The sequence below is a fragment of the Sinohyriopsis cumingii genome, chromosome 5, assembly GCF_028554795.1.
Source record: "Sinohyriopsis cumingii isolate HCF-2022 chromosome 5, ASM2855479v2, whole genome shotgun sequence".
Classification (NCBI taxonomy): Eukaryota; Metazoa; Mollusca; class Bivalvia; order Unionida; family Unionidae; genus Sinohyriopsis; species Sinohyriopsis cumingii.
The window spans coordinates 127,988,060-128,012,346 of record NC_142965.1 but is presented as its reverse complement, the minus strand read 5'-3'; the positions used below and the strand labels follow the sequence as shown (position 1 = coordinate 128,012,346).

Genomic DNA, 24,287 nt, shown 5'->3' with positions numbered 1-24,287 from the left:
GGACTCAACTTGTATGTACATATGGTAGGTATGGTATTCTAACACGGTTAATGTTGTTGTTGTTGTTGTGGGGTTTAACGCCATTTTTCAGCACACGATAGGCTATACATGGCGGCCAGTATTAATGGTGGAGAAAGAACCCGGGAAAACCCCAGAAAGAACCACCGACCCAACACGGTTAATGACCATTAGAACAAAGACATCATAAATATATTGTCCTAGTTATAATATTTGCTGATGCATTTATCCCCATATTTTCTAATGACAAGCTGGTTAACCTTGCTGACGTTTATCCCTAAATGTTGTGTTGACAGGATGGTTTGCCCTGTTGATGCATTTGTTCCTATATTTTCTAATGACAAGATGGTTTACCTTGCTGACACATTTATCCTTATATTTTGTAATGACAGGACAGTTGACTTTGCTGACACATTTATCCTTATACTTTGTAATGACAGGACAGTTGACTTTGCTGACACATTTATCCTTTTATTATGTAATGACAGGACAGTTGACTCTGCTGACACATTTATCCTTATATTATGTAATGACAGGACAGTTGACTCTGCTGACACGCTTGTCCTTATACTTTGTAATGACAGGACAGTTGACTTTGCTGACATATTTATGCTTATATTTTGTATTGACAAAACGGTTGACCTTGCTGATGCGTTTATTCCTATATTTTCTAATAACAAGATGGTTTACCCTGCTGACACAATTAATCTTATATTTTCTAATGACATGACGGTTTACCTTGCTGATGCATTTATTCCTATACTTTCTAAAGACAAGATGGTTTACTTTGCTGACACATTTGTCCTTATATTTTGTAATGACAGGACAGTTGACTTTGCTGACACATTTATCCTTATATTTTGTAATGACAGGACAGTTGACTTTGATATCTCAATCAAGAAAATAATCCACCATAATTTCTCTACCATCATTTTAGCTGATACACAGTGGTTCCATTATAAAAAGCCCTTTTTGTAATGCAAGTATGATCAGTGATCTCTTTAATTCAGTGCCATAGATGGCAACCACCCAAGCAACCCCCACAGATTTGGAGGTGAGGGGTGGGTGGGCAAAATTACCATTAAACATGCAAAATTTTATTTGGAGTGGGCTCCATAAATTTTGCAAGGGTGGAGGAAGCAGAAATTCTTCATACAGCACTGCTTGAATTTGTTTGAATCAAACTTTCATTTTGTTTAACCACTGGTAACTGAATTATTGCACATAAATTTAGTTCTTAGCCAATCACCAGTTATAATGTTATTTGTCATCAGTAAGTTTTGTCTTTGTTAATGTTAATTTTCATCCATAAATACTCCATCTTTGTGTTGGTATGTACTATTATTGCAAAATCCTTCAATATATATATTAGGCTCTCTCGTTTCAAACACTTAACTTTTATGGCTCCAGTGAAAATGGTTATACGAGGGAGCATAATACCACCTAATTAAACATGACCATATATACTGCATTTATCAGCCATGACCACATATACTGCATTTATTGGACATACCCACATATACTGCATTTATTGTACATGACCACATATACTGCATTTATTGGACATGGCCACATATACTGCATTTATTGGACATTACCACCTATACTGCATTTATTGTACATGACCACATATACTGCATTTATTGTACATGACCACATATACTGCATCTATCAGCCATGACCACATATACTGCCTTTATTGGACATGACCACATATAATTGATCTCTTGGACATGACTGCCTATACTGCATTTGTTGGACATGACCACATATACTGCATTTATCAGCCATGACCACATATACTGCCTTTATTGGACATGACCACATATAACTGATCTCCTGGACATGGCCACCTATACTGCATTGGTTGGATATGACCACATATACTGCATTTATCAGCCATGACCACATATACTGCCTTTACTGGACATGACCACATATAATTGATCTCTTGGACATGGCCACCTATACTGCATTGGTTGGATATGATCACATATACTACATTTATCAGCCATGACCACATATACTGCATTTATCAGCCATGACCACATATACTGCTTTATTGGACATGACCACATATAATTTATCTCTTGGACATGACCACCTATACTGCATTTTTTGGAATGGCCACATATACTGTATTTACTGGACATGACAACATATAATTTAAATCTTGGACATGACCACCTATACAACATTTATTGGACATGACCACACATACTGCCTTTATTGGACATGACTAGATATATTATATTTATTGGACATAACTACATATACTGCATTTATTAGTTATGACCACATATACTGCATTTATTGGACATGACCACATATAATTTATCTCTTGGACATGACCACTTATACTGCATTTATTGGACATGGCCACATATACTGCCTTTATTGGACATGACTAGATATACTGTATTTATTAAACATTGCCACATATACTGCATTTATTGGACGTGACCAAATATAATTTAAATCTTGGACATGACCACCTATACTACATTTATTGGACATGACCACACATACTGCCTTTACTGGACATGACTAGATATACTGTATTTATTGGATATGACCACATATACTGCATTTATCAGCCATGACCACATATACTGTATTTATCAGCCATGATTACACATACTACAATTATTGGACATGACCGCACATAGTATATTTATTGGACATTACTACATATACTGCCTTTTTTTTACATGACCACATATACTGCAATTATTGGACATTACCACATATACATATAACACATTAATTTGATATGATCACATACCACATTTATTAGATTTCGACCACATTTATATGTACCACATTTATCAGACATGACCATATATATATATCACATTTATCAGATACAACTACATACTGCATTCACTGGTTATGGCTATATACTATGCATTTATCTGACATGACCACATGTACTGCATTTATTGGACATGATCACATGTATTGCAATTGTCAGACTTGACTGCATATATATTATATATCAGACATGATCTATATATATTGATTTTGCCTGTAGATAAGTTACACTAAATAGTCAATATCACTGACCTGACCTAGATTTGCCATCACATAATATTCATAAAATAAGGACTACAACAGTCATGAGAGTACTGCCTATCATACTGGCTTCAAAATTTAGAGGATACCATCCACGTTCATTAGTAGATTCTGTCTATCATAGTCAATCAAAACTTAGAAATATTACAAAGTTCACAAGCAAACATTATAAGCTGACTCACTCCAGCAAAATCAAACAAAACTTAGACATGTTAACAAATTCACAGTCAAGTTTACAAGCACATTCATTCCATAAAAATCAGTCCAAACTTAGACATGTTAATAAATTCAGTCAACTTTCAAGCAGATTCATTCCATAAAAATCAGTACAACCTTAGACATGTTAACAAATTCAAAGTGAAGTTTACAAGCAGATTCATTCCATCAAAATCAGTCCAAACTTATACATGTTAACAAATTCACAGTCAATTTTAGAAGCAGATTCATTCCATTAAAATCAGTCCAAACTCAGACATGTTAACAAATTCACAGTCAATTTCAGAAGAAGATTCATTCCATTAAAATCAGTCCAAACTCAGACATGTTAACAAATTCACAGTCAACAGTACAAGCAGATTCTTTTCCTTCAAAACTCAGTGAAACCTTAGACAAATGAACATCTCTATTTGTAGACACCTCTCCAATCTCTAGCTATGATAAGCTAGCTGACCTTTAAAAAAATTATTCTCAATATATTATGATTAATATAAATATTTTGCAGAATGTTTCAGTGTAGACAATAGCAGAATGCATCAGTACAGACACTGGCAGAATGAATAAAAATACAGACAATGGCAGAATGGATTAGTATAGACATCGGCAGAATGGATTAGTATGGATAAAGAATGTTTAAGTACAGACTCTGGCAGAATGGATCATTACAGACACTGGCAGAATGGATCAGTTCAGACATTGGCAGAATGGATTAGTACCAACATTGGCAAAATGGATCAGTACAGACAATGGCAGAATGTATCAGTACAGACACTGGCAGAATGTATCAGTACAGACACTAGCAGAATGGATCAGTACAGACACTGGCAGAAGGGATCAGCCAAGACACTCACATAATGGATAAAAATACAGACATTGGCAGAATGGATTAGTACCAACATTGGCAGAATGGATCAGTACAGACAATGGCAGAATGGATCATTACAGACACTGGCAGAATGGATCAGTACAGACACTGGCAGAATGGATCATTACAGACACTGGCAGAATGGATCATTATAGACACTGGCAGAATGGATCAATACAGACATTTGCAGAATGGATTAGAACCATAATTGGCAGACTGGATCAGTACAAACACTGGCAGAATGGATCAGTACAGTAATTGGTAGAATGAACCAGTACAGACATTGGTAGAATGGATCAGTACAGACACTGGCAGAATGGATCAGTACAGACATTGGCAGAATGAACTAGTACAGATCTTGGCAGAATGAATCAGTACAGACATTGGTAGAATTCACCAGTACAGACACTAGCAGAATGGATCAGTACAGACACTGGCAGAATGAATCATTACAGACATTGGCAGAATGGATCAGTACAGACATTGGCAGAATGGATCAGTACAGACATTGGCTGAATGGATCAGTACAGACATTGGTAGAATGAACTAGTACAGATACTGGCAGAATGGATCAGTACAGACATTGGTAGAATGCACCAGTACAGACATTGGCAGAATGGATCATTATAGACATTGGCAGAATGGATCAGTACAGACACTGGCAGAATGGATTAGTACCAACATTGGCAGAATGGATCAGTACAGACACTGGCTGAATGGATCAGTACAGATATTGGTAGAATGAACCAGTACAGATATTGGCAGAATGGATCAGTACAGACATTGGTAGAATGCACCAGTACAGACACTGACAGAATGGATCAGTACAGACACTGACAGAATGGATTAGTACCAACATTGGCAGAATGGATCAGTACAGACACTGGCAGAATGGATCAGTACAGACATTGGTAGAATGAACTAGTACAGATCTTGGCAGAATGAATCAGTACAGACATTGGTAGAATGCACCAGTACAGACACTGGCAGAATGGATCATTACAAACACTGGAAGATAAGATCCATACAGACATTGGCAGAATGGATCATTACAGACAGTGGCAGAATGGATCAGTACAGACACTGGCAGAATGGATCAGTACAGACACTGGCAGAATGGATCAGTACAGATATTGGTAGAATGAACTAGTACAGATCTTGGCAGAATGAATCAGTACAGACATTGGTAGAATGCACCAGTACAGACACTGGCAGAATGGATCATTACAGACACTGGAAGAGATCCGTACAGACATTGGCAAATGGATCAGTACAGACTTTGGTAGAATGAACCAGAAGTATGGACATTTTTTAGATATTTATATCAATAATTAGGATATCACTGTAAGACACTGATGAAGGAATTTTGCATGGTTATAAAACCTTGTCACATTTATGACAAGATTAAAATACAATCCAAGGGAAATAACTCCAAAGAAGACCAGTGACCATATTCATTGTACAAAACAAGTAGTTTAAACAGACCCAACCCAACTTTTGACTTATTATATAAAACAACACAGAAATCATGTGCTTAACAAGGTATATGTGGAACTTTTCAATATGGTTTAATTTCTATGATTTTTGCAACCTGGTCAGAAGTTATATAAACTTAACCTCAAAGAAGTGAATAAAATGATATGAAAAAATCACTAAATCATACAACTTAATATTGGAAATTTCACACAGAAAATTTAACAACAATTAAATTTCCACATGTGACCTATCAAACAATTCTGAAACTTTATCAACTGAAAAAATCTGCTTCAACATTAAGCTGCATCAAAAACATATATCCAACAGACCTCACTTTTTGACCAAAAACATTTACAAACCATTGTAATTATTTCAAACTGTTACCACTTTTAAATAAAGATTATGTTTTGCATTAACATTACAAGATTTCAGGTTCCTATGGGGATAAAAATGTTACACTGAAAGTTTATTTAACATCAGTAAGTTTTACAGTTGTCAAATGGTCTGAATCCACCATTTCTCATTAATACCAATTTTCATGGGGTATCAATTTTCATTTGATATCAATCTCATGGGATATTAATTTTCATGGGGTATCGGTATTTAGGGGGTATAAATTTTCAAAGGGTATCAATATTTACAGGGTATAAATTTTCATGGGGCATCAGTATTTATGGGTATAAATTTTCATGGGGTATCAATATTTACGGGGTATAAATTCTCATGGGGTATCAATATTTATGGGGTATACAGTTTCATGGGGTATCAATATTTATGGGATAGTAATTTCATAAGGTATCAGTATTTAGAGATGAGATATCCATTTTCATGGGGCATCAATTTTCATACGGAATCAAATTTCATGGGGAATCAATATTTATATGGTACAAATTTTCATGAGGTACCAATTTTTACAGAAATCATGCTAGAAATCCATGCCAGAGATCTGAGATTAAATGTCCTGATTTTTTGTGTCTCTTACATACATTGCCAGGAAATGTGTGTGTTACAGTATGCTGAACAATTCTTTAATAATTCATTAACAAGGCTAAACATTTTTTTAAAAACTTTTGAGTCCGCAACAGTTTTTGATTATTGTATCTAAAATACCTTTTAAACAAAAGAAGAAAAGATTACTTTACTGTCCAAATAACAAATATAAAATTTCAAATCATAAATTTACAACTGTAAAAATGGACAGACCAATTTTCCTGAAACTTGAGCCGTAACATCCTTGCATTACTAGTTTTCCATAAAAGCGGACTCTTTGCATTTTTATGTTGATAATTCCAAGAAATTAGATGATTTCTTGTATCCAAACTTCAAAATTAATTTCTGGAGTCAAGACTGCACACAGTTTCTTTGAAATTTCTATTATAAACTGTAAGAGTCAATTCTACTATATTTTTCACAGTCTGTTTTTTTTATGCTGTTACTCTAATACAAACTGGCAATTATCAATTTCTCTATTGTTCTATTGCTCATGAACATCAATACTGATGATCCAGTGAGTGAGGTGTGAATTGATAGAGCAATTGGACAATAGCGGACACCAGGACCAAGAGGAAAACATAGCTTTACAAGAAATATTTTGAGATCTGAATAAAAAGACAAATCAGTTTGATTTAATTCTGTTTCCTTCTTTTCATATTTGAAATACAGCAGTTGGAAATTTGTGCAACAGATAAGATTAAAAAAGGGCAATTTGGGCACATGGAAACTGTAGTCAGGGCTCGTGGAATTTGAGACGGGGCTTGTGGATTTTGAGTCAGGGCTTGTGAAATTTGAGTCAGGGCTTGTGGATTTTGAGTCATGGCTTGTGGAATTTGAGACAGGCTTGTGGATTTTGAGTCAGGGCTTTTGGAATTTGAGACAGGGCTTGTGGAATTTGAGTCAGGGCTTGTGGAATTTGAGACAGGGCTTGTGGAATTTGAGTCAGGGCTTGTAATGTTTTTTAAAGTCACCAGCACTGGGTCTGTGTCTGTTCTTTGAGCACTGCTGTGGTTCCGGACAGACAGACAGACAAATGATCACTAATGGACAGATAGGTGAATATCATGGATGGACAGACAGACAGACAGACAAGTGATCAATGATGGACAGACAGACAGACAAAGGATCACTGATGGAAAGACAGACAGATAAATGAACACTAATGAACTGAAAAACTAGTGATTACTTATGACAAGACAAAGATTAAAGCATTGAAGAAAGATTAAAGCATTGAGAAAAGTTTTGACTTTGATTCAACAGAATCAAAGGGATACATTTAACAGGATTTCAATCCCTCTAAGCAAATTAATAACAGAGAATTCATAAAAATTTAATAAAATATTTAGAAAAAATATTTCAGTAATTTCCTTTGATAAGCATTTCTATTGATTCTGAATTGTTTTAAATGCTACAAAGAGACCGTCCAACTATGTCAAGGGAAGTAACCACTGACTCAAACATTTAATTATGGTTAGAATTTGAGTTATGTCCCTTTATATATTTTGACTGGCATTTCAAGTCCAAGGGCCAGAAGAGATATACACAGAAAGGATCTTATTAGAAACACAAACTATTGTTACTGACTGCATGCCAGTGGCTTTGATAGCTGAAATCGTCTTAAAGCCAGAAAAAAGGAGAGATTACACAAGGTTTATTAGACCAGATGCTGATGTTTACATATAGTCAATAAATGAGAAATAATATGAGAAAAAAGGCTGCATACTTTAATGCTCACTTAAAATAGACTTGACTGATAGGGCCATATTTTATTACTATTATTTTGACTTGACTGATAGGGCTACATTTTATTACTATTATTTTGACTTGACTGATAGGGCCATATTTTATTACTATTATTTTGACTTGACTGATAGGGCCATATTTTATTACTATTATTTTGACTTGACTGATAGGGCTACATTTTATTACTATTATTTTGACTTGACTGATAGGGCCATATTTTATTACTATTATTTTGACTTGACTGATAGGGCCATATTTTATTACTATTATTTTGACTTGACTGATAGGGCCATATTTTATTACTATTATTTTGACTTGACTGATAGGGCCATATTTTATTACTATTATTTTGACTTGACTGATAGGGCCATATTTTATTACTATTTTTTTTGACTTGACTGATAGGGCCATATTTTATTACTATTATTTTGACTTGACTGATAGGGCCATATTTTATTACTATTATTTTGACACACTGTTGAAAGTTCTCTAGTGTAAATTAAAAAAATACATAAATGAATTAAACTAATTTTATGTGTGTATTACATAAATGATTTAAACTAATTTTATGTGTGTATTACAAAAATGATTTAAACTAATTTTATGTGTGTATTACATAAATGATTTAAACTAATTTTATGTGTGTACTTGCCTCTCCTAATAGTGAATTGCTAGACAAACGGTGTATGGTCTTGTTAAAATTTGCTTTAACTTTATTAAAAACACTATTCTCCAGGTCCAAGATGTAAACCACTATTCAGCAGTTTCATCTTCTGAATGCTGCAAAAATATCCACCATGAAATACAGAGAACAGAAATAGTACTGTTCGCATTCATTGGTCACATGCTTTGCTCTGTACACAGGCAACTCACTCAGAATAATGGAGGGGCCTGATTTTTTTTATTTAGAGGGGCCATGGACATTGGGCTATCCCAATGGGTTTAACTGTTTAATACAAAATCTTAAAATCATTGATGATTCCAATGCCGTCATTAAGGAAATGTGATACGTATCTGGTAGAACAATAACAAAAACAGATCATTGGTGTTGGTAAATCAAGAAGAACCATATTTACTCGCTAAGAAGGCAAGTCCAACTGCAAACTGCACAGACCCAGATCTGCTGTCAAATAATGTGCAGGCAGATCTGGGTCTGTGCAGATTGTTATGAGTAATCAGTAGAACAGACAACACAGACTCTGATCTGCAGGCACATTATGCTATGGCAGATCAGGATCTTTGCTGCTTGCAGATTGACTAGACTTATAAGCAAGTACAGATGGTATGTGATATTAATATCGGTATTGAACACTACCTTCAGTATATAATGATCTAATCCATAAGCCTCATCTATGAGATCCCAGGTTCGCCGTGTAACCATTATACTCATGTATCTGTCCAAAATCTCACTGTACAATATGGCCCTTCTTAACCGTGGCAACCACAGGTGAGGCACTCTGAAAAGAGACCAACAATAAATACATGCCTGAATTATAATTAAAATCATATCTTGAAAACATGTAAACATTTGCTGATCCAAGAAATGCCCATCATGATCAGTATCAATGTTTTTCCAGGACCGAGCTTTTAAATTTAACAAATAAAATTATATATCAAAACATTGGATAACATGCCAAGCACATAAAAACCTGGTTGGTGGTTTTATTTAGTATTTATGTAATGCATTATCAGACTGCAGTTTGATGCTAAGAAACTTTTCTAAGCCAAAAAAATGAAACATTTTTAAATATAAACCAAAGTATAATTTGCTCCACTCAGAATAAATATTACTGATATCAATGTTGTAAATAAATGATGTTGTAAATAAATGAAAGAAAAAAATGTCACTGCAAAAGGAAAAATTAGTCAAGAGAACAAAATATCAAAGACATAATGGAGACAAATTTGCAATAAAAATATGGACCACTTGGAAATTTATTATTTTTGAAACTCTGCCCAAGTTTCCATCATACTGATGTCTTTGAATATTGGACAATCCCAAATGACTTCATTTGTATTAACCCACATCTGTATTTCACCAACAGTTCGTAATTCAAATCTGAACTTAAGTATAAATTCCAGCAATCAGACTAAAATTTAAGTCTGACTCAAACTTGAATTAATTTAGGACTTGTGTTGTTGAAATTGGGACCTGAGGTGTTTAGAATTCCTTTTACATAAAGCCTGTCAATAAAGGAAATTCAAATTACCATATATACTAGCTTATAAGTCAGATTTAACTGCAAACTGCATAGACTCAGATCTGCCATTACATACTGTGCCAGCAGATATGGGTCTATGCAGTTTGTTAGGCCTAATCAGTGTACCAACAACAAAAGATCCTGACCTGCTGTTATATAATGCACTGACAAATCAGGGTTTAAGTTGTTTGCAGTTGGTCCTTAGACTTACATACAAATACATACAGTATTACAAAATGTTGTCCTCTGCAGGTATATGATTCTCTTGTATTGGTTAAGTATTGAAATACAAAAAGCTAATGCACGTTGTCCATTATGACTAAATCCTTTAAAGACAGGTTTCACTTTAACAGAGGATCTTCAGATGAAGCACATGTTACTATTTTGAAACTTAAAATATACATGTAATAAGTCTAACATGCAAATGCAGAACATCTGAATTTCCAGTGCAGAATATCTGAGTTTCCATTGCAGAACATCTGAGTTTCCAATGCAGAATATATGAGTTTCCAGTGCAGAACATGAGTTTCCAGTGCAAAATATCTAGGTTTCTAGAGTGTGTGTGTGTGTTTTTGGATTTTTAATGTAGCTTTTAACAATTTTCCAGTCATATCGCTACGATGTCTGTGGTGTGGCAGTTTATAGTGATGTCTAGCAATTGGGCCTTATGCCACAGACAAGTAGCATGATGTCCCACCCAGTCACATTATCCTGACACCTGGCTGACCAGTCCTAACACTAACTTCTTAATGCTGAGTGCCTAGCGAGGCAGCTGCTAGCACCATTTTTGTAAGTCTTTGGTATGACTTGGCCAGAATCAAACCCATGACCTCCCACATCCAAGGCAGACACTCTAATGGCAAGGCCACAAGAACATTGCAGGATATCTGAATTTTTAATGCGGGAAATCAGAGTTTCTAATGCAGGATATCAGTCCAATGTACATTTAAAAAAAATACTTTCATGTTTCCAAAATAACTTCTTCAATCAAAATTTTTAATCAGACAAGAATTTGTCAGTATCCTTGAAAAGTAAAAAAATAACAAACAAATTCTGAGGGTTTTTTTCTTCAGCCTTTTAGAGAAAAAATGAATAAGTAATACATGTGTATGGTGAAATCAATTAATACAAAACCTTTTGTCAATTCATCCACCCTGTTAGATATCACTAAATATAAACAAATATAAGTAAAATGTAACTGTATACTAATTATAGTACTAAATACACATAACAATTAAAGTTTGATATTGTATCTTAGATTGCAACATCTGTGTACCTCATAAAAAAGGAAAAGACAAAGATGTTCAACTTAGACATTCATTTTCTATCTCTTCTTCATCACTATCATTATCATCATCATCATCATTACTATCATCTTCATCATCATCACCGATATTAATATCAACATTATTATCATAATCAGCATCATCTATCACTGCTACTACAGCTTACCTAACAGAATCTTTTTCCTTCTTCACAAAGCCTTTAATGACTCCTTCCCCACCCCAAAGACCATTGTTGCTCTCCTTAGGAAACAGGATTCTGATTGGCACATTCTGAACAGGGATCCTGTTGGAAAATAGAAAAATTGTAAATCACAAATCCCCCTGCTTTGTTTTACATCATATTCCTGAATTCCTGCCCCCCCCACTCACCTTCAACAGTGAACCAGGAGTCAAAATGTATATTCCTGAATTCCCCCCCCCACTCACCTTCAACAGTGAACCAGGAGTCAAAATGTATATTCCTGAATTCCCCCCCCCACTCACCTTCAACAGTGAACCAGGAGTCAAAATGTATATTCCTGAATTCCCCCCCCCACTCACCTTCAACAGTGAAAAAGGAGTCAAAATGTATATTCCTGAATTCCCCCCCCCCTCACCTTCAACAGTGAACCAGGAGTCAAAATGTATATTCCTGAATTCCCCCCCCCACTCACCTTCAACAGTGAACCAGGAGTCAAAATGTATATTCCTGAATTCCCCCCCCACTCACCTTCAACAGTGAACCAGGAGTCAAAATGTATATTCCTGAATTCCCCCCCCCCACTCACCTTCAACAGTGAACCAGGAGTCAAAATGTATATTCCTGAATTCCCCCCCCCCACTCACCTTCAACAGTGAACCAGGAGTCAAAATGTATATTCTGCCACTTCTTACTGTCATGTTTTTATTATGCTTGCCACCCACCCCCAATTCAGATGTGAATGTGGATATGTGAGAAAGCTTGCCAGTTAGCTTCCCATGGATTAGTGATTCTGCTCAGGGTGCTTTCTCACAAAGCTAAGAAACCACTGACCAAGAGATATTACATGCTCAACAAAGCACAGATATCAGACTTTTTAGCATGTTGTGGTGGGTAGCAAAGTCCTGAGTTTGCACTGTGTGCTTCAAATGTATGCATCTTTTGTATTTCATACACATACATTCAGTTCAATCCCTAGATAAAAATATATCATTTAACTGTATATTACAAAATAATTTATTTTACTGTTTGGATAAATTATTCATAAAAGCATAAATACATCATGTATATTTCATCATTTAATTAAAGTCTAAATCAATCTATATTTTTTTATTATTTGCAGTTGTGAAACCTGCCAGCAGATTTTTGGTTCTAAGCCATGAAGAGACAGAAGTCCTCAACGATCAGACTCAGGCATACATTTTTAAGTCCATGTCAGCAATACATTTTTAAGTCCATGTCAGGAATACATTTTTAAGTCCATGTCAGGAATACATTTTTAAGTCCATTTCTGGAATACATTTATAAGTCCATGTCAGGAATACATCTTTAAGTCCAAGTCAGGAACTGTCTCCTTGGAGTAAAAATAACTTGTAGGACTATTGGACAGCAATCAGCAACCTTATAAACCCAGCACCAGGAAACAGAAGCTAGAATCATAGTAAATGTCATCAGTAGTCACCAGACAGTAATCTTGTGACAGGAACAAAAATGCTAAATTGGATGCTATTAACAAATCTTTGCAGTGATCTATAAGATAAACAACTCTTCCTGTTACAATAATTGACAATCCACTTTCTCATATCAATTACTGTTACATCAGAATCTAAATCCAATTTATGTTCAAAAATTGTTGTTTTGTTGTACTATGAAGAGAATACATATCATGGCAAAAAAAGTGCCTTTATATTGTTTTCAATACACTTTAAGGACATCAAATGTATGCTGATAAAAACATCGACTCATTTAAAAGTCAGTCTACTGACCAAACTCTGATCAAAATTTGTAGATCTACTGGTTTGAGATCCTGTCACATGTATGCAGCAATTTCCATCAAAGTAAATACATTGTGCTTGAGTACTAGTTTAAGGGATTCAGCTAAAAATTCATGATTGAATTGTGAACATATACTTTCACTTTCTTTGTTTAGCCAGAACCTCACCACTTCAATTCCATGCAGAATATATATATATATATATATATATATATATATATATATATATATATATATATATATATATATATAAAGTAGCCAGTGTTGATCCTTCATTCATGATGTCTGGTAACTGGTAATTCATATATATATATCTAAAAGTAGCAAGTGCTCATCCTTCATTCATGATGTCTGGTAATCAGTAATTCATATATATATCTAAAAGTTGCCAGTGCTGATCCTTCATTCACGATGTCTGGTAATTGGTAGAGAAAATCATTATCATCCCTAATGAAACTAGGAACCACTTTGCAAAGTAGTTTTAATATAACATCAAGCAAATGATCTTTGTATGCAATTTTCAGTCATCCCATGAAAGGTCAAAATTTTAAATCTTCAAGCCAGTGTATTATTAATATTCTGAATTTTAAATCTTCAGGCCAGTGTATTATTACACATTCTGAATTTTAAATCTTCAGGCCAATGTATTGTTACATATTCTGAATTTTAAATCTTCAGGCCAGTGTATTATTACATATTCCCAATTATAAATCTTCAGGCCAGTGTATTATTACATATTCCAAATTTTAAATCTTCAGGCCAGTGTATTATTACATATTCCAAATTTTAAATCTTCAGGCCTGTGTATTATTACATATTCCAAATTTTAAATCTTCAGGCCAGTATATTATTACATATTCCAAATTTTAAATCTTCAGGCCTGTGTATTATTACATATTCCAAATTTTAAATCTTCAGGCCAGTGTATTATTACATATTCCCTATTTTAAATCTTCAGGCTAGTGTATTATTACATATTCTGAATTGTAAATCTTCAAATCAGTGTATTATTACATATTCCCAATTTTAAATCTTCAGGCCAGTGTATTATTACATATTCCAAATTTTAAATCTCCAGGCCAGTGTATTATTACATATTCCAAATTTTAAATCTCCAGGCCAGTGTATTATTACATATTCCAAATTTTAAATCTTCAGGCCAGTGTATTATTATATATTCCAAATTTTAAATCTTCAGGCCAGTATTATTACATATTCCCAATTTTAAATCTTTAGGCCAGTGTATTATTACATATTCTGAATTTTAAATCTTCAGGCCTGTGTATTATTACATATTCCAAATTTTAAATCTTCAGGCCAGTGTATTATTACATATTCCAAATTTTAAATCTTCAGGCCAGTGTATTATTACATATTCCAAATTTTAAATGTTCAGGCCAGTGTATTATTACATATTCTGAATTTTAAATCTTCAGGCCTGTGTATTATTACATATTCCAAAGTTGCTGCTGAATTTCTTCTGTGATTGATTTTGAGAGGCCTTAAAAGTAAATTGTACAATTTTCAAAATTCGTTAAATAATCCTCTTTCTTTATATAGGTCACTTTCCATATTTTTTAATTAAAAAGTTTATTAGCTTGTGCAATTCCATATTAACTTTTTCCTGGTAGAATTACTTATCATGTAGCGTTTCATATATTTTGTCTCTGTATAAATCACTGTTCCTAATTATAATAGTTCTGCCGCTGTCAGCTTCTTTGCTATAACTGATTTTGTCTTCTAAAAAAGATTTAAAAGCCAGTCTATCATGTTTTTCACAAGTTATTTTTCTTTTTCTGTACTTCTTTGGGTGCATTCTATCCCATTTTATTTCTAACCAAGAGTTTTTCTTCCCTTTTTTATCCTTAGTTGCATAACAAATTTTCAACTAGCCTCAATTCATAACCTAATTCTTTTGCAATGAATTTTTATGATGAATTTTTCAAATTTGTCTCTTCACTGTGTCACACTTGATTCCCTTCTGTTTATTAATCTTCTGCCTCTTCCACTTCTGTTTTGTATTGGCATTTTGTAAAACAAGGCTCTTACACTTTTACCTGTGTACCTTATTCTGTTTCTTTTAATTGTATGATTATTTTTTCCTTGACAACAGATTCTACCTCTGGTTTTAAATTTATTGAACCCTGATTTCACACATGTAACCCTTAAAGTGTATTGTAGATTTCATCCAACATTTCATGTGCCTAATAAGAAAAGAGAGAATGCAACTTTTCCGCATCTTTTGATGACATTTCTTAGCAGTTTATCATTTCAACAACCATTCACACCTGTATTTAAATCTGGGGTCCATTTTCCATCTGCCCTTCTCTGGAATATAATTAACAGGTTTTGGATCTCTTGTCATAAACTCCCATGCTCGTTTCTTAAAGTGTTCTGGCAGAACCTTGTCTTCCTCTGCTGTCCAGTTGTATGTGTAGGCAGCATTCTCTGTAAAGTAAGGAGAAAAAAGGTAGAACAAGTGCGATGGAGTGAGAACAAATGCACTGGCGATGTACAAAATTTCGTAAGATAATAAATGAAATTGGATATTTTGATGACAGCTATAGCTTGGTTTTGTGTTTGATATCATGGCAACACAAACAGGTTATTTAGTGCCGAGGTAATCGGAGTAAAGTGCATTGCCTGAAGACATGGTCACCCAAACCTGGCTGATGCTATGATTCAAATCAGTGCCATTTTTGTTGTGAGTCTGGCACATAAATTACTGTGACTTCTACCTCCACTGCCTGTCTCTTACGACATGCAAGAGGGTGGATGGTACATTGGATCTATTCTACATCCTTGTGCCTGCAAGGAAATGGGGGCAGGGCATTTTGATGAAGGCCAGATGGGATTTGGATTATGAAAATCTACAATAATACCAGAAACTCTGTCATTCACAAGAGATTATTTTCCTATTTATGAACAAAATTAATAACTTTTTAAAAATTGTGATACAATCCCGAGAATGAGGAGTGTAAAATACTTCATAACATGTAAATAATTTTTCTTTATCAGTAATAGCATAGTAATATCAGTTTTTAATAGCATAGTAATACATTACAGTTTTTAATAGCATAGTAATACATTACAGTTTTTAATAGCATAGTAATATCACAGTTTTAAATAGCATAGTAATATCAGTTTTTAATAGCATAGTAATATACTACAGTTTTTAATAGCTTAGTAATATCACAGTTTTTAAAAGCAAAGTAATACATTAAAGTTATTAATAGTGTAGTAATACACTAGTTTTTAATAGCATAGTAATAAACTACAGTTTCTAATAGCATAGTAATACACTACAGCTTTTAATAGCATAGTAATATACTACAGCTTTTAATAGTGTAGTAATACACTACAGTTTTTAATAGCATAGTAATACACTACAGTTTTTAATAGCATAATAATATCAGTTTTTAAAAGCGAAATAATACATTAAAGTTATTAATAGCATAGTAATACACTATAGTTTTTAATAGCATAGTAATACACTACAGCTTTTAACAGCATTGTAATACACTACAGTTTTTAATAGTGTAGTAATACATTACAGCTTTTAATAGTGTAGTAATACATTACAGTTTTTAATAGTGAAATAATACATTAGTTGTTGTTGTTGTTGTAGGGTTTAATGCCATTTTTCAGCACATGATAGGCTATACATGGCGGCCAGTATTAATGGTGGAGGAAGAACCCGGGAAAACCCCAGAAAGAACCACCGACTACTGGCAAGCTTTCTAACATACCCACATTGGCCAAATCGGAGACTCGAACCCATGCAGACAGATGGCAGTGATCCATAATGGAAAGCACTTTAGACCACTCGGCCATTCGGGGCATAGTAATACATTAGTTTTTAATAGCATAGTAATACATTAGTTTTTAATATCATAGTAATATGTTACAGTTTTTAATAGCGTAGTAATACATTACAGTTCTTTAATAGCGTAGTAATACATTACAGTTCTTAACAGCATAGTAATACATTACAGTTCTTAACAGCATAGTAACACATTACAGTTCTTTAATAGTGTAGTAATACATTACAGTTCTTAACAGCATAGTAATACATTACAGTTCTTAACAGCATAGTAATACATTACAGTTCTTAACAGCATAGTAACACATTACAGTTCTTTAATAGTGTAGTAATACATTACAGTTCTTAACAGCATAGTAATACATTACAGTTCTTAATAGCATAGTAATACAAAACAGTTAATAGTGTAGTAATACACTACAGCTTTTAATAGCATAGTAATACATTACAGTTTTTAACAGCATAGTAATATACTACAGCTTTTAATAGCATAGTAATACACTACAGTTTTTAATAGCATAGTAATACACTACAGTTTTTAATAGCATAGTAATACACTACAGTTTTTAATAGTGTAGTAACATTACAGTTAATAGTGTAGTAACATTACAGTTAATAGTGTAGTAACATTACAGTTTTTAATGACATTAATCATAGTCTTAGATTCAGCACCATATTAACTCTGCCTGATAAATATGAATTGCACCATTTCCCATTATGATTACCAACCAACTCACAATTATGGTATTTTTCAGAGACAATAATTTTTTCACAGCCTGCAGCTGAAAAATACTTCCAGCTGGCTCAACATACAATGACAGACATGCACTTTAAGCTAGCTATACATGTGGCAACATACATGCACTTTAAGCAAGCTGTACATGTGGTAGCAGGCATGTACTTTAAGCTAGCTGTACATATTCCAGCTGTACATGTGGTAGCAGGTATGCACTTAGAGCAAGCTGTACATGTGGCAGCAGGCATGCACTTTAAGCTATCTGTACATGTGGCAGCAGACATGCACTTTAAGCTAACTGCACATGTGGTAACAGACATGCACTTTAAGCTAACTGCACATGTGGTAACAGACATGCACTTTAAGCTAACTGCACATGTGGTAACAGACATGCACTTTAAGCTAACTGCACATGTGGTAACAGACATGCACTTTAAGCTAACTGCACATGTGGTAACAGACACGCACTTTAAGCTAACTGCACATGTGGTAACATACATGCACTTTAAGCTAACTGCACATGTGGTAACAGACATGCACTTTAAGCTAACTGCACATGTGGTAACAGACATGCACTTTAAGCTAACTGCACATGTGGTAACAGACATGCACTTTAAGCTAACTGCACATGTGTTAACAGATGTTCACTTTAAGCTAACTGCACATGTGGTAACAGATGTGCACTTTAAGCTAACTGCACATGTGGTAACAGACATGCACTTTAAGCTAACTGCACATGTGGTAACAGATGTGCACTTTAAGCTAACTGCACATGTGGTAACAGATGTGCACTTTAAGCTAACTGCACATGTGGTAACAGACATGCACTTTAAGCTAACTGCACATGTGTTAACAGATGTGCACTTTAAGCTAACTGCACATGTGGTAACAGACATGCACTTTAAGCTAACTGCACATGTGGTAACACATGCACTTTAAGCTAACTGCACATGTGGTAACAGACGTGCACTTTAAGCTAACTGCACATGTGGTAACAGACATGCACTTTAAGCTAACTGCACATGTGGTAACAGACATGCACTTTAAGCTAACTGCACATGTGGTAACACATGCACTTTAAGCTAACTGCACATGTGGTAACATACATGCACTTTAAGCTAACTGCACATGTGGTAACAGACATGCACTTTAAGCTAACTGCACATGTGGTAACATACATGCACTTTAAGCTAACTGTACATGTGGTAACAGACATGCACTTTAAGCTAGCTGTACATATTCCAGCTGTACATGTGGTAGCAGGTATGCACTTAAAGCAAGCTGTACATGTGGCAGCAGGCATGCAATATAAGTTATCTGTACATGTGGCAGCAGACATGCACTTTAAGCTAACTGCACATGTGGTAACAGACATGCACTTTAAGCTAACTGCACATGTGGTAACAGACATGCACTTTAAGCTAACTGTACATGTGGCAACAGACATGCACTTTAAGCTAGCTGTACATATTCCAGCTGTACATGTGGTAGCAGGTATGCACTTAAAGCAAGCTGTACATGTGGCAGCAGGCATGCAATATAAGTTATTTGTACATGTGGCAGCAGACATGCACTTTAAGCTAACTGCACATGTGGTAACAGACATGCACTTTAAGCTAACTGCACATGTGGTAACAGACATGCACTTTAAGCTAACTGCACATGTGGTAACAGACATGCACTTTAAGCTAGCTGTGCATGCAGTAACAGACACACAAATCCCTGCACTTCATGCCTGTTTTTCAGAGCAATGTTTTTCTTACATGGCAAGCAAAATCCATTCCTGCTTTTCCAGGACCATTGGAGTAATGAAAGATCTGAATGTTTTCTACTCATCTGTGAATGACAAGCAGTAATATTCTGATGGTTTACAAAATATTAAATTAAAAAGCTGAATTCTCAAGAACAGCCATTACTGACAATTTTTCAAAAAATGGGTCATTGGAAAAAATTTCAATAAAACACGCCAAAATTTTATGGGAGAAGTGACGATAAGCTGAATCCTAATAATATCCCCATTTTCTCTGCACCTTAGTGATATTCTGCTGTTTTGCTGCATGGGTGCCAGATGCGATCTTGCTGCACCAGGAGGGACGGTATTATGCAAGGGCCACCCAAGAAGCATTGTTGATATACAGATTCTTCAAGGACACCTTCAGTGAATCCTTGAAGTGCTTCTTTTGTCTTCCAACAGCACACTTTCCTTCAAAGAGTTCACAACAGAGCAGCTGCTTTGGAATCTGTTCCTTGGGCATGTGGACAATATGTTCTGTTCATCTAATTTGAGCCCTCTGCAGCAGCATGAAGACAGATTGGATGCTGGCCCTTGTGAGATCCTCGGTGTCAGGAATTTTGTCTTGCTACTTTATCTGCATAATCCTTCAGAAACAGATGAAGTAGAATTGATTGAGTTGTCGGGAATGTCTGCTGTAGACAGTCATGTCTTGCTGGCATACAGTAGGGTGGTAAGCACTGCAGCACGGTACACTTTCAGCATATTGGTAAGACTGATTCCTTTGCAGTCCCACACATTCCCACATAGTTTCCTGAAGTCCGAGCTGGCTTTATCAATTCTGCTGTTGACCTCAATGCCAATGCTGACTGCTCTTGAGAGGCTGATGCCCAGATACATGAAACTGTCAACAGCCTGGAGTTTCTGACCCTTCAGTGTGTTGCTCGTTTTGCAATACGGCTTCCCAGCGGCAGGTTGGTACATGACGTAGTCCTTTTGGTGAGGCCATAGTTGTCACATGGCTCAGCAAACCTGTCCATACCGGTCTGCATATCTTCTTATGAGGCCATAGTTGTCACATGGCTCAGCAAACCTGTCCATACCGGTCTGCATATCTTCTTATGAGCTGGCATTGAGGGTGCAGTCATCATCAAAGAGGAAGTCCCTGATAACTGTTTCCTTCACATTCATGACTGCCTGCAGCCGCCTGGGGTTGAACAACTTCCTATCAGTTTGATATCTGACATGGATGCCCTCATCACTGTTTTGGAATGTTTCTGAGCATGGCAGTGAACATCATACTGAAGAGTTGGGGCACCAGGATGCAGCCTTGTTTGATGCCATTCATGACTGGGAAGGTATCTGAAGGTTTGCAATCATCCATTATGTGGGCCATCATGCCATTATGGAACTGGCAAGCAACTTTGATGAATGTATTTGGGCAGCCAAATTTTGAACTGATTTTCCAAAGTCCATCTCTGCTTAATGTGTCAAATGTCTTGGTCGGGTCAACAAAGGTTGTGAATAGGTCTCTTTGATGCTCCTGGCATTTCTTCTGGAGTTGTTGTGTAGCAAATATCATGCTGAGTATCCCATGGCCAGCACAGAAACCACACTGGCTTTCTGGAAGAAGACCCTACTCAAGGTGGTGAATGATATAAAGTATCTTGCCAGTGATAGACAGGAGGGAAATTCCTCTGTGGTTGTCACAGTATTGATGGTTGCCCTTTCAATTGTAGAGGTGGACTATGTAGGCATCTTTAAATTCCTGTGTGACCACTCATTCATTCCATATTGCTTGGAAGAGGTTTGTGAGCTTCTGCAGCAGTACAGTGAAGTGTCCTCGCTGAATTGTTTGGCCCATCACTCCAGGATCTGAGCTTTGTCAGTAAGCGGTATTGTCTCATCTGCACTGAGGAGGGGAGAAGACCCAGAGTACTAGGGGCCATAGACAGTTTTCAGGTGTTGCAAAAGCACTTTGAGTCATTTCTGTCTGCATAGGCCTGAATCTCATCTGCTTTACTGCTGAGCCAAGAGTCCTGCATCTTACAAAGCATCATCTGAACTGTCCTGCACAGACTGGTGAAGGCTGCCCTCTTGCAGGTTGATGAAGTGTTGTTAAGAAGAGCTCTGTAGGCAGTGTTTTTCTGTAAGCAGTGTCTTTATCTCCTCATTGTTTTCATCAAACCAGTCTTGCTTATATCATGCCATCTGTCTCAGAAGTAAGAGTGCAGTGGAGTAGACAGTGTCTCTAAAGGAGGCTTAATTCTCTTCCAAAGCTGCCTGGCCAACGTCAAGGTCTTCCAGTTTGCTATCAAGAGCCTTGAGGGGCTTTCTGTAATTGAGCTACTTTTCAGCTTCGATATGTTTAGTCTCTTTACAGACTGTTTCCCTTGAGGACATCTCCAGGGCTGGATGTGAAGATGTGCGGTATTGGTTTGAAGCTGTGACTTGTGCTTGACTTATATTAAAGTGAGGGATAGTTGCACAGTTCATCATCTCTCATCCTGGTCTATCTGGACCCAGTAGCAAGATAAAGTCTGGATTCATTGGATGACCATGGTTCCCTTACTGTCCTGCCATGCTCTTCATGCTTCATGACAAAGTGCTGATATTGCCTTTCTGCCCATTGAACCAGCTAGTGGTTTCCTCTTCACAGTCCGCTAAGTCCAGTCTTCACATGCTTAAGGTAGACAAGTCCTAATTCACAGAGTATTTAAGACCCATCAGCTACCCTCATCAGGTTTAGCCTACCTGTTGAAGCAATTTGCCAGGATGTGGCCGCTATTGCATGTTAACATCTTCTTAGAGCCACAGATGAGACCCAAGTGGGGTCCAAAGGTGGATGAACTGTCCTGAGAAGTCCTCCCACCAGAGGTGCTACCTCTCTTTTCATGCCCCGACACCAATCACATCTACGCCAACCAAGTATCTATACAATCCACCATTTTCTGATAATTTTTCAAGAACTTTCATCCAAAATGGACCAACAGGAAAAAGTAAAACTTTATTGTATTTGATCTATACCAACTACATATCTAGCTTATATTTAAGTGGCCCTTGGATGCTGAGTTATCTAAGGCACTTGTCTTTACAGATCACTGACATCTCACCTCTGCATGGCTTCAAGCTCAGCCAAAATGGGTATGTGGGAAAGTTTGCCAGCAGCTTCCTTTTGGTTGTTGGTTCTACCCGGACTTTTCCCAGGTTCTTCCTCAACCAAATATTCTGGCCAACATGTATAGCCTATCATGTGCTAAAAAATGACACTAAACCCACAAAATCAAACCAAACCAAATGATGTTTCAATACAATCCTCCAACTGTTTTGGGAGACAGAGCAATGATATGCTTAACTCCCAAAATATTAACATTTTGACAAATTAAAGAAATGTCCCCCAAAATGGACTGGCGGGGGGGGGGGATTACTTTACTGTGCACAACAACTACATGTTTGACTTATATGTTTCAATAAAATTAGTGTTTGGGACAAAGTGATGACAACCCAATTCTCAAAATACCCATCTTTTGACACGTTTTTAAAAAAAGAAAATTCTGCAAAAAGAACCAAAGAGGAGAAGTAAAACATTCTGTATATCAGCGTTAAGTACATACCTAGCCTACACAGTTTCAATAAAATCCTCCAAGTTGTGTGGGACAAAATGGCATGACAAGCTTTGTCCTGGATGGATGGGCAGACAATTGGACAGACTAATGCATTGTGGTAACAGTAATATTTCTGTCTGTCAAACAAGCCTGTGACAAATATATATATATATATATATATATATATATATATATATATATATATATATATATATATATATATATTTATATATATGTTTAAATTCCCCAAACCGAATACAGAGTATCCTGGAATCTCCTCAAGACAAAAACTTTTGTTTCATATCATTTTCTCCCCAATAAACTGAAACCGCTCAACTCCAATTACTGAAATAAATTTTTATTTGAAGTTTCATTGCTTTGACCCCCCCCCCTTATGAAACCAAAACTTGCTTTAAACTATGAAATGTATTCTAGCTGCAAATTCAACACAGTGGAACAGATTATTTACAGTTAGCAAGTACTTTAGTATGCTTATAGATTATCAGAATATAATCTTGTTTCAATCACTGTAAAATTGTTAAGAATAAAAAAATGCCCATTTTAAA

At 35.7% G+C, this 24,287-nt stretch overlaps 1 protein-coding gene across 1 annotated transcript in view; it reads right to left on the bottom strand.

Annotated features, from left to right (window-relative positions):
- LOC149800204 (large ribosomal subunit protein bL28m-like) overlaps positions 1-24,287 on the bottom strand; it is a 158,231-nt gene that overhangs the window by 132,265 nt on the left and 1,679 nt on the right. Inside the window, exons 2-4 of the mRNA XM_089959775.1 lie at positions 16,114-16,273; positions 12,040-12,156; positions 9,702-9,843 (exon numbers count right to left, since the gene is read on the bottom strand). Of these exons, the coding sequence (XP_089815901.1) occupies positions 9,702-9,843; positions 12,040-12,156; positions 16,114-16,273 (419 nt within the window). The remainder of the gene's footprint in view (positions 1-9,701; positions 9,844-12,039; positions 12,157-16,113; positions 16,274-24,287) is intronic.